We start from the raw sequence: 17,382 nt of genomic DNA, 5'->3' as shown, positions 1-17,382 counted from the left end.
GCTCAGAGCTTTCCAGCCGCCGAGAGCGTGCGAGGGACCCCGGCGTCGGGCAGGGGCCTGGGCCACGGAGGGCGGGAGCGCCTCCGCACCTGCCTGAGCTCAGGCACCCCCGCCCGCCGGAGAAGCCGGGAGCCCTCGGAATGCCGGCTGCCTCCACCGAGGGGGCTGGCTCGGGGCTCCCAGCGGACCCGCCCGCCCTCAGCTGCCGGCGCGGCACCAGGCTCCGCGCTCCGAGCCCCGTACGCCTTTCTCTCCCCTGCACTCTCTGGCAAGGCCGGGCACGCCCACTGCCGCTGCTGGCCTCTGAGCCCGGGCGCCCGAGTTACACCCATTCTCCCCACTATCGTCGGCCAGAGCCGCGCTCCCAGCCCTTCTCCAGGTGCTGGCGGCTCCGAGCGGAATACAAAGAGGCCTGCTCCTCCGGGGCCCTTGCTGCCGCCACACCCGTCCGTGCCCACTCTCCGCCGTCCTCCGCGAGGGCTGCACGCAGGGACCCCTCCTCTCAGCGCGCTCCTCCCCCTCCCCCAGTGTCGCTCAAATCCACCCAGCGTTCCTAAATCCCGGGAGTGGGGGCCTTCGACTGTCACCCTCAGGCCCCCTTGGCCGCTCCTCCCGGCCCTTGGGACCCGCCAGGGCAGTCCCCCAACCCCCGCCCGCCGCTCCTCTCGGTCCCGGCCCCTCCTCCGGGTCCCTCCTCCTCCCTCGCCCCTCCCGAGCTAGGGTGGGAGCGACGGCAGCTGGAAGAGAAGGGATGAGGTCATCCTCTCCCTCGGAGTCAGCTGGTGGAGGAGAGGAAGCGGGAGGAGGGAGCGCGCGCGAGGGGAGGAGAGGAATGTGCAGGTCCGAGGAGCGCCGCGGCGGCCGCTGCTGCTCCTGCTGCTGGCGGCGGCGGCGGCTCGGGCGGCAGCAGCGAAGCCGGGACGGCGAGGAGCGCGGGCGGCGGGCAGGGGCGCGCGCGGGGCGCCGCGAGCAGCTTGGCTCCGCGCAGGCAGCCAGGCGGCGCTCCTGCCGGCCCCAGGCGCGCCGCTAGCCCGGCCCAGCGCCCAGCCCGGCGGGCGGCGGGCGGCGGCGGACGGCGGGCGAGCCGGCGCAGGAGCAGGAGGAGGGGGAGCCGCACCGCCTGGGAGGGAAGCCGGGGCGAGGCGAGGAGGTGGCGGGAGGAGGAGACAGCGGGGAAAGGTGTCAGATAAAGGAGGGTTCTCCTCCGGTGTGGAGGCATCATGGCCGCTAAATCAGACGGGAGGCTGAAAATGAAGAAAAGCAGCGACGTGGCGTTCACCCCGCTGCAGAACTCGGACCACTCGGGCTCGGTGCAGGGATTGGCTCCAGGCTTGCCGTCGGGGTCGGGAGCCGAGGACGAGGAGGCGGCCGGGGGCGGCTGCTGCCCGGACGGCGGCGGCTGCTCGCGCTGCTGCTGCTGCTGCGCCGGGAGCGGCGGCTCCGCGGGCTCGGGCGGCTCCGGCGGCGTCGCCGGCCCGGGCGGCGGCGGGGCGGGCTCGGCGGCGCTGTGCCTGCGCCTGGGCAGGGAGCAGCGGCGCTACTCACTGTGGGACTGCCTCTGGATCCTGGCCGCCGTGGCCGTGTACTTCGCGGACGTGGGCACAGACGTCTGGCTCGCCGTGGACTACTACCTGCGCGGCCAGCGCTGGTGGTTCGGGCTCACGCTCTTCTTCGTGGTGCTCGGCTCGCTGTCGGTGCAAGTGTTCAGCTTCCGCTGGTTTGTGCACGATTTCAGCACCGAGGACAGCGCCACGGCCGCTGCTGCCTCCAGCTGCCCGCAGCCTGGAGCCGATTGCAAGACGGTGGTCGGCGGTGGGTCTGCAGCCGGGGAAGGCGAGGCTCGTCCTTCCACGCCGCAAAGGCAAGCATCTAACGCCAGCAAGAGCAACATCGCCGCGGCCAACAGCGGCAGCAACAGCAGCGGGGCTACCCGGGCCAGTGGCAAGCACAGGTCTGCGTCCTGCTCCTTCTGCATCTGGCTCCTGCAGTCACTCATCCACATCTTGCAGCTCGGGCAAATCTGGAGGTACTGTAATGGGTGGGGGAAAAGGGAGGCTTGCTGCTGCTACGACATCCCCACTGCTTTGCTTTTGCACGGAAATCTTTCAGGGTTGCTTTGGTAGTAACCCTAGTCACACTCTTCCAGTTTTTTGGGTTTCTTTTGAACTGGGGGCTTGCATTTTTAAAATTTGCAATCTCAGTCTAGGGTGGGAGGGAAGTGAGAAGCAAGGGAAGGACAGCAAAGTGGTTTCGATCACCTCATCCCTTCTGTCTTCCCACTCTGCCTTACTGGCTTCTCGCTCTTGGCATGCCACAACCCCCCTCCCCCCTTCCCCATTTTTAGTGATATTGTTTCAGTGAGTAGGAGAGGATTCCTGTCACATCTTCTAAAATTCCTTTATTATTATATTGAATTTGAGGTGTGTGTTGCCATTTGGATGGTTTCTTTTGTTCCCTGGGAAAAAAAAATTGCTAATTCTAGTGAAATGGGAGTTGCTGCTGCTCAAAAGTACCCACATATTAATGATCACTGCTGGAGAAGTGCTTTGCTCAAAGTAAAGATCCTAATAGGCAAATGACTTTGTGTATATATATATAGATATATATATATATATATATATATATATCCCCGAGCATGATTCAGTAAACTTTATGGGGCCCAGATTTACTTTTAGAGTGCCCTTTCTGATTATCTTGCAATATCTCCATATCTAATTTCTCATATAATTACAAGCCTTTGGAAAAGGGGTGGGGCACCATGTTAACTTTAGTTGTACCTGGCATCTTCGTTGGCTACTTTGCTACTTGTCATCTGATCTACCAAGTCTTTTTACACAGGGATCACTTCAGTTATAAACTGGAATACAAGGCTAAACTTGGGCAGAGGGAAACCACCACTTGAACAGTCACTGCATGGACTTAGGAGCAGAATGAAATAGTATGCTCAGGAATACATTCTTTTGACTTTTATGTGCTACTAGCAGATTTCGAAGCAATATTTTACATCTATAAAAATTACTTGTATGGACGTCTATAGATTCTAACATGTCAGAGCTTTTTTGGTTTTAAAATAACTTAGTAAACAGGTGGTATAAGCGAAATGAGGACAATTCCTAGAAAGTACACCAATATGGGACTGTGGTACTGGTGCTCTTTTTCAATTTTATTTGTGGCTATTTTTGTGATAAAAGATATGAGTTGTTGACTATGCCGAAGTATCCCCTGTGGAAACAAGTTAGACGATTTGTGGACTAGAACCACAAACTTCTTTTTATTTGTGATGAACAACCATATGTTCACCTGAGAAGAGCAAGTGTGGTGATTTCACAACCTTTCCTGGGACCAGAGCTTTGTAAAGCAGACTGAACATTGCCATAGATGGTGACCTTTAAGATTGTGAAACATTTTTTTTTCAAGCACACACTTTCTGGAAAAGTGATATTTGATATGCAGTCAGACAAATTGATGTTGGAAACCTTCATACATATTTTGGACTCAAAGTAACTTTTTGAAATGCTAGTTAAATATGATAGCTATATTTCCCATGGATGACTATTGGGAAGACTTACAGCTTGATGCTCTTCAGGTATGATGAAGGACTTAAGTGCTTAATTTAATTACTGAAATTACTGACTGGCTAGGATGCATCTGATTAGCATTTCTAATCTGATAATTTGGTAAATTAAGCTTAACATTCCATTTGTTAACTTTTTCAAACTTTATCAAGATTTGGAAATCACTTAATTTCAACCACCTTTCAAGTTTCTAGACTTATGTAAATAATTCAAATACTTCTCTATCCTATTAACTGAAAAACTGTAATTTTTTTTACAGATTGATTCTTTATGAAAAATCTGATATTAAATTCTGTGAACCGAGGAAGTCCTTTTAATTATAGTTGTGTTTACTATACCTTCTAAACCAAACATCTCCCCAATTGAAAAATGATTCTTAATTTTCTCGGGGAATAATATACAGAGTGTGAGAAATAATTAGGAAAAGATATGAGCCTAAAAACATGTCAGAGAGACCATAGCCACTGGGCCAACTTATCATACAGAAAAGTTATTGCAGAGGTAGGGAGTGGGGGCGGGGAGAGAAGGGATGGAAGGGTAAGGTTTGAATGTAGAAAGAAAACCGCAGGCTGTCAGACAAATGCACTAACTGACCCAGACTTGGAGAAACTGTGGTCACACATGGCTCCTTTTAGTTAAGCATTTCTATAGTATTTTCCTTAGAGGCTTTAAAGTTAATACTGATAATGCGTGATCATCTAGGAGGAATATTGTAGTTGGAAATATTATCAGATATAATATTCTGGAAATATTTGTTAACATTTTCAGAATAATGTGTGTAGTAGATAAGTTTGAATTATCATCTAATCTAACTATTCTCAGATTCTGATTAAAATATTTGGGGGATGCCAGAGTAATCTGGTGAAAGCATGATCTAAGACTAATCAGCATCATTTTCTGTTTATGAAGTATAGTTTTCAAAAAAACAAAACTTTAGCCTAATGTAGGAAGTTGGAAAGGGATAAGAAAGCTTATGGAACTTAACACTCAGATGCGCTCTAATATGTTTCTATTTCTCTGAGTGTTGAACATTCATATGGAACTTTGGGGGAGTAGATGCATCTTTGATAATAAGCCGACGAAGTGCAACTCATCTCACATTTTTCTATTAGACTCACTATGATTCCTTAAATTAGAAGCATCCCTCTGCCTCTTCTAGCTTTTCTTTTCAATACATTATACACAAATATTGCAGAAACACCAGAGTACTGAGTGGTTCAAAGCACAGAGGTCATTATTCATGTTTTAACATGCTACTTTCTGGGATCAATAAAATAGATTTTAGCTAGGTTGGTAACTGCTTCTTGTGTTTCCATGAAATTCTAATTATTTTAGGGAAGGACCAGATTCTAAAAGCTTTCTCTAAATACAGTCTTTTGAAATAACATCAAAGCATTTGCTTGTTTAGAAATAGCCATTGAAACATTGTGGGTAAGATTTGCATGTATTTATACATGTGTTACAATGCAACTGCTAAAAGCAATGATACATATTCATTTTAATTAAAGTTTACTAATGGGAAATTAATGGCAGCTTTTAAAGTCACAGGAGGTGAGCTTGGGAAAGAGCTATTTGAAATAATAAAGTGAATTTTTGCTACCATGTGAAAAGAGCAATTATGACTTTAAAGGAACTGTGCCTGTGAATGAATGCAAAAGTACTTTCCTTTCTTATTTTTCTCATATGATTCCAGAAATTACTAAGAGTGCAGTTTAGCCAGTGGGAATCACAAATTCCCTAAGAGAACAGTTTTTAGTCCTCATGCTTTTGATCAATTGCCTCCAAATGTCTTTTTCCTTCAGAAATTATGAAGTTTACTCTTAAAACTCTACCTGAATTTCTCCTATGTATGTATGTACATAGTTAATTGTTTTCTAGAAAATATGCACATTGTAAAAAATAAGTCAGTGGATGGTAGAGTGGGGAGCATTTTCACTATTCTTACTCTTTTGGGTTTTGTTTTTGAGTCTCCATCGTGAGAATTATCTGGGAAAAATGTGAGGAAAATGCAGTTTTTTCTGCTCTTGTCATGCTTGCTATTCCAGAAGGCACTGATTGTGTCCCATGTTCAAATAAGTTGGGAAAATGACAGATTAGACAAAGTTAAACAGATCTCTCTACAGCAGGACTTCTCAGAGCCTTTTATAAGCTAAGGTACAGTTATCAGTAAGTTTTTAAAATCACATCTATTAAATATTCTTATAATGATGCATGCAAAGCACTTTGATAAACATGCCATTCTTAAAACTGGCCAAACAAAAATAATAACAATTTTATTGGCACTTAAAAAATATACAAATGTTTTTTTCTACTTTTTATGTCATCTACATTTTAAAATAACCTAAAAGGAAATTATTAGTATCTGTATATGTGAGACAACTGTCTCAGAGAGGTTAAGTAAGAGGCTTAACCTCTTAATAGGGTCACCCAACTATTATGTAGTGTAGTTAGGATTAAAAACGGGGCCCGTTTTACCATACAGTCTATGCTTTTTCTGGCTGAACTGGCTACCTCCAAATGCCGACTTGGATAATGATGACAACAATGTATAAAAATAACAATTTACCTTCACTGTGGAGGGCAAAGTGGGAAAGGGAGCTGCAGTTTAGATGGATTAGGGGATCTTTCCAATAACACACCGGTAGTTAAACAGTAAAACAGAGACTTGAGCTTAGCTCTTTGAACTCCCAGTTCATTGCCTAACTTACTATACCATTTGGACATACTGAGGTTGTTTTATTAAATCCCAGCTAAGGAACATGATCTCGTAGTAGTTTTAATGATTACATGGCATAATGTATGTGAATATGTGAAAAGTTAATTACAAATGATAAAGAGGTTCTAGAAATAAGGAATGGGTAGAAAAACTAAGGAGGATATAGGTTACACATTTGACTATTAAAAAAGGTGATTTTCAATTCTGAGTTAGTCCTGAATTCTGATATAGATTAGGCAAGATTGGTGCCATTTGCTGAGTTTATCAAATGGTTATTTTCTGCATATATGTGTTTCCCCTCTATACATATAAATTAATTAGTCATTCAACACACACTGAGCACCTGCTATGTGCAAGGCACTGTGCTTGTTACTAATTATTCCAAGATGAATAACATATATATATTTCAAGGAATCTACTCTCTAATAGGGAAGACAGAAAAGTCAGTAGACCATCTCAATAGAAGAAAATAAGCACGATAGAAACAGGAAACGCAAACTGCCTTGATGGTTCAAGTAAGACTCTCTGGAAGAGGGGATATCTGAGCAAAGGTTTGAGGGATGAGAAAAATCTGCTTTCTGAGTAAAGTGGGACATTGACTTTAGAGCCCTGGATGCAATGTGTAAAGGCAGAGAGGCAAGAAAGAACAAGGCAGGTTAAGTGCATGCTCTACCTATGGAGTGAGGGAGGGAGAGTAGCTAGAGATGAGATGAAGAACTAGTTGGGCCAGATAATGAAAGGAATTTAGATTGTATTTTGAAGGCATGAAGGAGTCATGAAGGATTATAGGGGGTGAGGACTGTTAACAAAAGTGTTAAAACACTGTTTTATTCAAAGGAATGGCAGAAAGTTGAAAGCTTCAGAGGCTATGTCATTATTCATCTCTGACTCAGTCATGTCTCTGTCACTCATGGAAATCTATTGGCTTCACAGGCTTTGAGTTTGGATGTCATTGGGACATATAAATAGACCCATCATAATGGGAGAGTCATTTTTCAGAAAAACAAGTTGGTTGAAAGTTTTAATTGTATTTATATTAAAGTAAATTATTGGCAAAACTTTCTTTGGTGTTACTATTTGAAGAGTTATTTTCTTAGGATACAGTGGTTTTTACCTTATTGAAAGTTAGTTCTTCTGATACATAGAAATATATTCCTTATGTTTATTAGTCACATTTAACTGTCCAGAGAGCTTCTATGTTCTATTTCTTATTTGACCCTTTGAATTATCTTGGAGGTAGCACTTCTATTTTGCAGATGTGGAAATTGAGAGAGAGAATTTTAATTGTTTTCCTCCTTGGGTCATATATTTCTGGACAGATTTTAAGCTAGAACTCAATACTGATATGGGAGGGGTGAAAGCAACATGGAAAATGGCTGATGGTACTGAGGATGATGAGGTAGAAGAGAAGCCCGAAAACTTGAGAGCTCCATAGTAAGTGCTGAACTGTTGTAACATGGAAGAGGCATTGGACTTTTGTGTAGGCCCCCGGGACAAAATGGGTGGGACCTATAGGAAGAGATTTTGAATTGATGGAAGGAAGAATTTTTTTAGTAGTCGAAGATATCTGCAGATCAACTGGGCTTCCTTAGAAGCAGTGAGTTTCCCATCACTGGAGTGTCGAAGCATAGTCAGGAAAATTAGGTAGAGATGTGGTAGAGAGACTAACTCTCATACAGAGGGTTGTACCAGAAGATCATCTTCCAGCTCTGAGATTTTGTGATAATCTCCATCATAACATGCTGCTCCAAACATATTAGACTAACCTTTGCTTTTTTGTGGATGAAAGAAGTAGAATGCATTTTCGTGCAACACTGTAATTGTGCCACTTTAAAATCTATTCATTGGTTTATAGACTCAGTATCTTCCCTGGAGCATCACAAATCCATATGCCACCCCTGAGTGCTGGCTTTGGCATCAAGATCTCTGAGTTAGCTGACAGGTATAAATCCACACACAATCAGACAGCTCCTTGTGCATTTACCTGGGTTTCTGTATGAATTGGAATAATTTATGTATAAATCTCTGTGGTGGGTATATCTCTGTGATATCTTTGCAATAACTAGTGCAAAGATTGTAAATTTTTTCCATTCACTTGAACTATGAAGTGTTTACTTCATAAGGGTAAATATTTTTATACTTATTACTCCCCAACAGACTAACTTAACAGAACAGTTGAATGTGTAGCATCTGTATACATGTATACTATCAGTTTTGAACAATGTCCACAAATCCTTGGAGCAATAGCTTTGAAAGTCTTTGCTCAATCTCTTACAAAATGTTTCTTCATGATTGAGTATCCAAGCACACAACTTGCTAGTAAATATATTTTATATGTTACAGTTTGAATGATATAGTCCACCTATGAATTTAAGTAACACCAATCACTGTCTAACAAATAATGTACTGATTCTCCTTCACATGGACTTACTGGCTAATCTGATTAGTACATTTCTTTACTTACTTTAGAAATTTGTATGGAACAACTAACTGGACCTATGGAAGCAAGACCAGAGATTAGAGTTGGATTTATTATTCTTATGCATTTTCACATAAAAGGCTCAGTATGGTGCTAGTCAGGAGGGAAGGTTTTATCAGGTGTGATCTTGTAATGTGTAATTGTTGGAATTTAGGGAAAATTATATTTAATAATACTCTATAAGAAATATTCTCTTAAATGGCATTGCATGATTCTGACCACCATAACAAGTGACCTCATCCCAACAACATGATGGTGTCCTTGGTAAGTGACAGCATGGCTGGTCAGGAGGGAAGACCATGGCAAGTTCTCATGAAGTTAGTCTAGTGGTTGTGGAACTTAAGGTAAAAGAATACATACTCAGTGAATATCTACTGATCTGTGAATAGAACCCAGGCACTATTCTTTCTTCTTGATGAAGGTGTAGCTAAACTTACTACTTAGTGGCTTCTCTGAGATTCTAATGGTGCGGTGAATCAGAAAAGGTGCAATGTCATCTGGGAAGGATAGGAAAAATCACCCCGGCTCTTTTTTTAGATTACTAGTGTTGGGAAAATAGGGGTAAATTTTGTGAATCGCTAGTTACACTCTGAGAAAAATGCAGCTAGAAGCCCAGCTTTGTATTCCTGGTTTTGCTGATAGAATAGTCAGGGTGGAGAAGCTATCTGATAGGTATTTTTCATTGAATTCTTACCTATACTTGACTATCTGAAAATATACTTATATGTGGAAGAATTTTTGGTATTTTTTATGCTTCAGTCTACTCAAAACGTTTGCAGCCTCCACTGTTACTACCACCACCACCATCATCACTGTAATTCTTATCATCATAAAACATCAATTCTACATCTAGTATATGTATAGAACTGATACAGATCGCTGGTTGTAGGAGAACCTAGAGAAAGATTAAAAGGAAAATGGATCAGTCTGGAAATCCCTGAGGTGGTCTGAGTGACACCATTAGGTCTTTTTTAACCCTAAAATAGACAGAGAGGGTCATAGTTAGAATGTCAGTGATAAACCTTATTTAAAGAGGCATCTGTCCTTTTGGGAACTGGACTAAATATGGGGTATCAGAAGAAATGATTTGGTCTCCAATAGCAGCAGATTCCAGGCAGGCTATCTGACTGCTCTGGGTCATGTGCCATTGTGGGTGCAGATGACACACACGGCCCAGCTCCTGGAGCCTCACAGACTAGGTCTTCTTTTGGTTTCCTCCTTCTGGGTCTTAATTTTCTATCTGTATGATGTGATTGGTTAAAAATAATATCCTAGGTTCTTTCCAGGTCTAAAGTTCTGATTCTGCTCTTATTATACATTCTTTTCACTTGCCTAGTACCTAGGGTATATGCACTAGAATGTCTACAGGTGTTCTAAGGCCACTGTTGTAGGCTTTCTCTGTTTATGTAAGTCCAAGGGGATATACAAGGGACTTTCCAGGGTTGATAATATTAGTGTCTAAACTCCCAGGAACTGGCATGATTCATACATAGAGAGTCTTAAGCGTATTTACATAATGCAATTAACCTTACGTCATTTCCAAATTTTAGCTATAATCCAATAAAACAATTTTCATTAAAAACACATATCTACGTATTCGAAATGATGTCAAAAGTCTTCCGTGTCACTGATTCTAAGATATATACCATATAGACTGGAGAAGCCAAAATTGCCATCTAGATTTCATGTGGTGAGGTATGCACAGCTGGAGTGCTGTGATTAACAAATAAGAACAACGCTTCGCAGGCTTGAAAGAACTATCCATTATGTCAATGAGAAAAATGGTTGCCAGAGCTAGATTTGCTTTTAAATTAAAAGCTTGTCCTGGGTTACACTGTCACTGATTTAATATTCTGAAAATTGGATTTAAAATTGGATTTAAAACAAAGATATGACATCCAGGCCTATCCTTGTTAAAAACAGGGATATGGTGCACTCTGCTAGAAGAACAGAGCATTGCATTAGCCTTCCCTGAGAACTCCCTGGGGATGGGAATTCCCTGGATTCTAGGTTCTTAGAAATCTGATGTGAAGCTGAACGATTTTTAACCCCATGCCAACATTTCAGATTTAAAATTTTTAAAAACCTTAAGCATCTGTTTTAAAATTATCTGAACAAAGTATGTCAAACTATTTTCTCATCTTTATGATTCATAAGTAGGCTGTTTGAATCAGTTCTACTTCTTTTGTTTAATTTATACACATGCCATATTTCCCTGTTGGGGAATCCTTTTACATAAACAGAGCAGTGGGCATTGTGTGGGGTGAGTAACGATGAGTCGAACAGAGAATCATGCACATATAGAAGTAGGATCTATAGTGAACACCACTTGAAAAAGACTTGAGATGACTGGTTTGACTTCCCCTCAAGTCCATTCTATTTAAGAAGGACAGAGTTGCCTTTCTGAATCACCAATCTGACAGATTTCATCCATGTGAAAGCAGTCTGACTTCTTTTATCTGCAGTACAGGTAATAGTCATGAATAAAGATCTCAGTCTGGGGCTGAATTCTTTACTTTTCAGGTTTTTTTTTTTTAAGGTAGCAGAGAGTCAATAATCAAAGCAAAGGTAGCAATCGTAGCAATAACAGCAACTACATGATTCCCTATAACTTCTATCATTAGTTCATGGCATAGTCACTGTATCAGTGTGACGGTAACAATGAGGAAATGATCCTTTAGTGAGGCAAGGAAAGGATTTGTAAAGGCTTTTTTTGTTTTGATAGACTTTCAGCTCATTAATTAACTTCCTGTTTTGCAAGAGTAAAATTAATAACAATCCATTTTTAAAATGTAGGCTAATTCCAGAAGACTGTCCCAAACACTTTATAATACCTGAATTTGTTATTATAACATAAATTAAGAGGCATGTCTCAATAAAGTTTTGTATTTCCAGGAAATCTACTACTCGTAAGAGTGGCAGCCACAAATATATACCTTGTGGGATTTTCTTCCTGATGGGGTGATGGCTAGGTTTGAAAACTTGAGTTCTAGAGGGGTGTGGGTTTCCTTACCCCACCCTAAGGAAAGCACAAATATTAGTTGAGTTCTTACTTCTGAAAAGTCATAAAGAGTTACAATTATTTAAGGATATAATATCTACCTACTTTGAAATAAGATTGGAATCAAATGAGAAAGAGGGAGGAAGCCTGAAGGTTTTATCTAACAAGCATGTCCAAATACTCTAGAAAATATCACTGTGTTGCCTTCTCTAACCTGCTAATAGGAAAGTAGCATGTTGTCCATAAGGCATGCATCTGTTAGCTAGTGGAAGAAAAATTTAGCCCTGAGAGAAATGAACAAAAAGAAATAATTTTATTCCACAATCGGAGAGCAGATTTTCAGTTCTTAGAAGGAGTAGGAAAATCGTACTGACCTCCATTATGAGATACATCACAGCTAAGCTTAAAGCAGGGCTTCACCAGCCAGGCCAAGCTCCTCTTAGATGAGTTTGTTCCAGGGGCAAAGAAAGAAAAACTTGAGTTGTGATAATGATCAGGTTTTTGAGGTCAACTTGATATATATTTATTTAATTTTTATAGATTAACTGGGTGCATGTACAGTTGTTTTACATGGATACATTGTATAGTGGTGAAGTCTGGGCTTTTAGTATACCTGTCACCCAAAGAGTGAACATTGTACCCAATAGGTGGCATTTCATTCCTCATGCCCCTTCCACCCTCCCACCTTTTGGAGTCTCCAGTGTCTGTTATTCCACTCTGTATGTCCATGTGTACCCATTGTTTAGCTCCTACTTAGAAGTGAGAAGATGTGTTTTTTGACTTCCTGTTTATGTCATTTCACTTAGGATAATGACCTCCAGTTCCATCCAGTTGCTGCAAAATTCATGATTTTACTCTTTTTAGTGGCTGTATAGTATTCCATGGCGTCTATGTACTACATTTTCTTTATCCAGTCTGCTATTGATGGGCATTTAGGTTGATTCTATACCTTTGCTATTGTGAATGGTGCTGCAGTGAACATACACGCACATTTGTTTTTATGATAGAACGATTTATATTCCTTTGGGTATATACCCAGAAATGGGATTGCTGGATCAAATGGTAGTTCTATTTTTAGCTCTTTGAGGGATTGCCACATTGCTTTCCCACAATGTTTGAACTAATTTAGACTCCTGCCAGCAGTGTATGAAAGCATTCCCTTTTATCTGCAACCTCACAGGCGTCTGTTATTTTTTGACTTTTTGATAATAGCCATTCTAACTGGTGTAAGATGGTACTCTTGTGATTTTAATTTGCACTTCTCTGATGATTAGTGATGTTGAGCATTTTTTTCATATGTCTGTTGGCTGCTTATATATCTTCTTTTGAAAAATGTATTGAGAGCACCAGTGGGGTCAGCAGTTTGTGCATGTTTGACTGAGAATTTTATGTTATCAGAAGTGGACAGGAAGTCAGAGTCCAGAGGGTGAAGGCCAAAGCACATCATCACAAATGGGGCCAAAGCACAACATCCCAACCCTGGGAATCCAAGCAAAGGCCAGAAATAAGCTTACTAATTGAAGAGGTGGGTGAGAATCTGAAATCAAGGACATCAAGACAGTAAACCATGCCCATGCTTCAAAATGTAAAACTGAAGAGAAATTTGTTTGATTTATATTCACAATAGATCTACTTCTGTTCCAACTGAGGGGAGGGCAGAGAGCTGGGACTGCAGGCAGGTTCTCACTCAGGGACGTCAACTGCCTGCAAGCTCATGAGCAACTCATCTGCTAAACCACTGCCTGGTCACTAAGATCAGTTGCTGAGAATAGAATGACTAAAATAAGCAACCAGTGTTAGCCCCTTTATTCATGGACTCCACAAACATCTGCTTAGGACTATAGTAAGGAAAATACATTAAAATAATATGTTTTCAAAAAGTCTACTCACTAGGTAAGCAGCCTAGTCATGGGCATCCCCCCTAAATCTCTTCGTGATGATGTGCCAAGGACAAAGCTGTGGGCTTGTTACTGAAGGTGGAATCTGCAAACCCAAACTGTCAGCATCTCTTGGAAGCTTCTCAGACATGCAGAATCTCAGGCCCACCCTAGCCCTGCCAAATCACCACCAGCATTGTAGCAAGATGCCCAGGTGATTAGTATGCACATTAGAGTTTGAAAAGCATGGAGCAACTACTGCTGCTACAGAGGAGGGAAATTTCAGCTCAAATGGTCAGAAAGGCTAATGTGAGCTGGACATTAATGGGAAATATGGTTGCTCCAGATATTTGTAACTGGCTTTCTCACCAAACACCTAGTATGAGCTAGGTTATATAGCAAGTGTAGTATAGCAAGGGTTGTTGCTTGGAAACTTAACAGTGATAGGTGCATACACACACACACACAAATGAATCTCCTTATAGACAATGCTTTAAGCAAAATGTGAAATGTTTTGATTGGCAAAAGAAGTGAAAGATTGAAGTCTTTATTGAAAGTCCATTATTGGCTGGGTGCGGTGGCTCACACCTGTAATCCCAGCACTTTGGGAGGCCATGCTGGGCAGATCATGAGGTCAAGAGATCGAGACCATCCTGGCCAACATGGCGAAACCCCATCTCTACTCAAAATACAAGAATTAGCTGGGCATGGTGGTGCGCACCTGTAGTCCCAGCTACTCTGGAGGCTAAGGCAAGAGAATTGCTTGAACCTGAAGGTGGAGGTTGCAGTGAGCCGAGATCATGCCACTGCACTCCAGCCTGGTGACAGAGCTTCATCTCACACACACACACACAAAGTCCATTATTTTATGGTTTTATGTTGCAGAACCAATCTCTAAGAAGATAATTAAGCACACTGACTGCCTACCTCTCACAGTTTTATGCAGTACTCAGACCCTATGTCATTTGGGCTTTAGGACTGGAGTCATCAAAGTGGACAGGAGGTGGTGAGAGAGGGACCAGGCCTTCACAACAGTGGTGGATGCTGAGGGAACCATTGGCTTCAGAGTAACCAGACACCAAGAATACAGAGTGAAGAGCTGTGACCAAGACATGATAGTGGTTGTCTTTGCTCAGAGAAGTGGAGTGGGCTGGTTCTGGGCTTATTTTTATATTTTTCTGAAAAAGAAGTAGTGAGGGTGGACAAAGTTTGTGTATGCTGGCTGGATGGAAGGGATAGTGGAGAGCGAGGCTGGGTTTCTGAACATTCCTCTGCCTTAGCTTTTAATCTCCTAGACCGAAGAGCCTCTGTATCTACACGGAGAAAGAACTGAGATAGGAACTGAGGAAAACTGAACTGGGACTCCAGGTGTGAAGGACTAATCCCCAGCCAGGAGTTAGCTGCATATTTAAATAAAACAATACAGAAAGAGTTCTGGTGAACAACCTGCTCCTTGCACTTCCCCTCCTCACAGTGACCCCTGAGGCCCACAAGGCACAGGTTTACTGTAAGGAGAAATAGGATGGCTCAGTGTGATGGCATGCTTCACCATTTGTCTTCCTACGTGAGAAATGTAACGTTCAACAATATGACAAGACATGTCAGTGTCTATAGTTTAGAATAAAGGGATAATGAGAATGATGCCTTATAAAATGCATATTTGTGTAGACATGTTATTGATTTCCTTATTTCACATTAAACAAGATAGAAATGGATGACCTTCCCAGAAATGCCTCTTTTCAAAGTAATAGTTTTCTGATTTCCCTTTCATGTAAGAGCTGGTGTTGCTATGCTGTCACTTTTCTTGCTAGGGTTCCCTCCCCCATCTATGTGCTGGGAGGTGATTTTTTGGTTCAGTGTTCTTAAATGTTTCCATGGAGAGTTACTAAGGTAATTTTTCTAAGTCTCCTCTTTCAGTAGGTGTGGTCACCCCACATGGCTTTCCATATGCTTGCTACTACCCACCTGTGTCCGCTGAGCACTTGAAATGGGCTGGTCCCTATTGAGATGTGTTCTAAGTGTCAAATACCCAAGGGATCTTAAAAGACTTGATATGAAGAAAAAAGATAATATCTATCGTATTATTTTTATTCTGATTTCACGTTGAACCAATAATGTTTTGGATATACCAGGTTAAATAAAAAATATATGATAAAAGTTAATTTTACTGGTTGTTTTTTACTTTATAAATATGGCTACCAGAAAATTAGAATTGTGTATGTGGCTTGCATTATTCTGTTCTATTGGACATTGCTGAGCTAGATGATGTCAGAGCTTTTTGAGGAGTGAGAAGAGGGAAATCCAAAGTGAAATATTTCAAAATACTAGATAAGAATTTACTAGAAGTTACCAGGGAAAGGGCAGTGAGTTATTTTGCTGCTGAGGCAGGTTTACTTAATGGATTTTGCAAATAAGATTAGCTGCTGGTAAAAATGGACTCTTTAGGAGACAAAATCCCTAATATGAGTAAAGCTCATTGCCTTCCCTGCTTCCTGCCTTGCTTAAGGCCGAGCGACATGCTGTGCTTATTTGGTGGATTAATAAATAGTACTTGATGATGATGATAAGGAGTAAATCTTTGTAAGTGCCATTGTAGCTTGCCATGCACATTCATTCTATTAAACCATCCGATCTTCTCATCAGGCTCCCAGGGTAGGTATTATTGCTATTCCCATCTGAGGATGAACCAGCTGAGGTTCAGAGAGGGCAAGAGACTTGCTCAAGTGCACACAGCTACCAAGTAGCAAGTACCTGGGCTCACTTTCATGACTTTTGTTTCCGAATCTCATGCTTTTCCCACTATATCTTACTATTCCAGGGTTAATCCAAGACTCACCTGGAGAAGCATTTCTTGACCTTTCAGACTGTGCTAAAAATGGTAATGAGTTCAATGTTACCATAATATCAATGAGAACTAATTAAGACCAATTATGGGATTTTCTGCTGACCACCAGGGTGACCACCAGCTGTTGGAGTCAAATTTGAGTCTTCACTTAGTGCTGTTAAATTCTCAGCTATAAAATGTTGGGTGGGAGTGAAATCAGATCATTTCCGGATCTTTTCTAGTTCTGCAGTTCTCTGAAAACTGGCACCTAAACCGAGAACATCAATTCTTTTTATATACCTTATTGAATATCTGCGTGTGGACTGATATTCACATTTTATTGACCTGGGCTAGATTTCTGATAAACTATTCCTGGAATTGATATGTCACACAGATTTCAAACACGGAGACTATAGGTCAGTTTTATCTAAAATGTGTCAAATTCATTTGATACCTACTGGTAAAATACATATTATTTCCATGGAGAAATGCATAGTACTAAAGAATGCTAAGTAGATTCCATTCCCATGTGAATAGTATATCATTAGCTTGTATTTATATCCTCATTTTGTATGTAGTCATGCTTTGCATATACTAGCAGCATTCTACCCCACATATGTTCATGAATTATGAATTCTACTACAAGCATTCAAGGCAAAGCTCCTCTGTCAGTCACATCTCTCTCTCTCTGAGGCCACTAGGATTTATATCTATGTGACATACTTCAAACTGACCTCCTAAGACCTATCTCAGAGGACCAACTCTAACAGTCCAGCATAGGCAAGTGCTAGAAGATTCATCATTCTCAAATGCATGCAATTCAAAATTTTCAGTATCAGATACAGCTAGTCTTTGTATAAACAATGCCAAACGTTCATTTCTAAAAATCAAAAGAATTCCCTTGTTCCCG

The 17,382-nt window shown here is 41.8% G+C and overlaps 1 protein-coding gene across 2 annotated transcripts in view; it reads left to right on the top strand.

Annotated features, from left to right (window-relative positions):
- Positions 1-758: 758 nt before the first annotated feature.
- The window catches only part of XKR4 (XK related 4), a 453,736-nt gene continuing 437,112 nt past the window's right edge, over positions 759-17,382 (top strand). Inside the window, exon 1 of one of the 2 annotated variants that reach the window (XM_031014008.3) lies at positions 759-2,026. In XM_031014008.3, coding sequence (XP_030869868.1) covers positions 1,221-2,026 — 806 coding nt within the window. In that variant the 5' untranslated portion in view covers positions 759-1,220. The remainder of the gene's footprint in view (positions 2,027-17,382) is intronic. The other variant, XR_008667862.2, reaches the window with a different exon arrangement.

The sequence above is a fragment of the Gorilla gorilla genome, chromosome 7, assembly GCF_029281585.2.
Source record: "Gorilla gorilla gorilla isolate KB3781 chromosome 7, NHGRI_mGorGor1-v2.1_pri, whole genome shotgun sequence".
NCBI lineage: Eukaryota > Metazoa > Chordata > Mammalia > Primates > Hominidae > Gorilla > Gorilla gorilla.
This window is presented reverse-complemented; position numbering and strand designations above follow the sequence as displayed.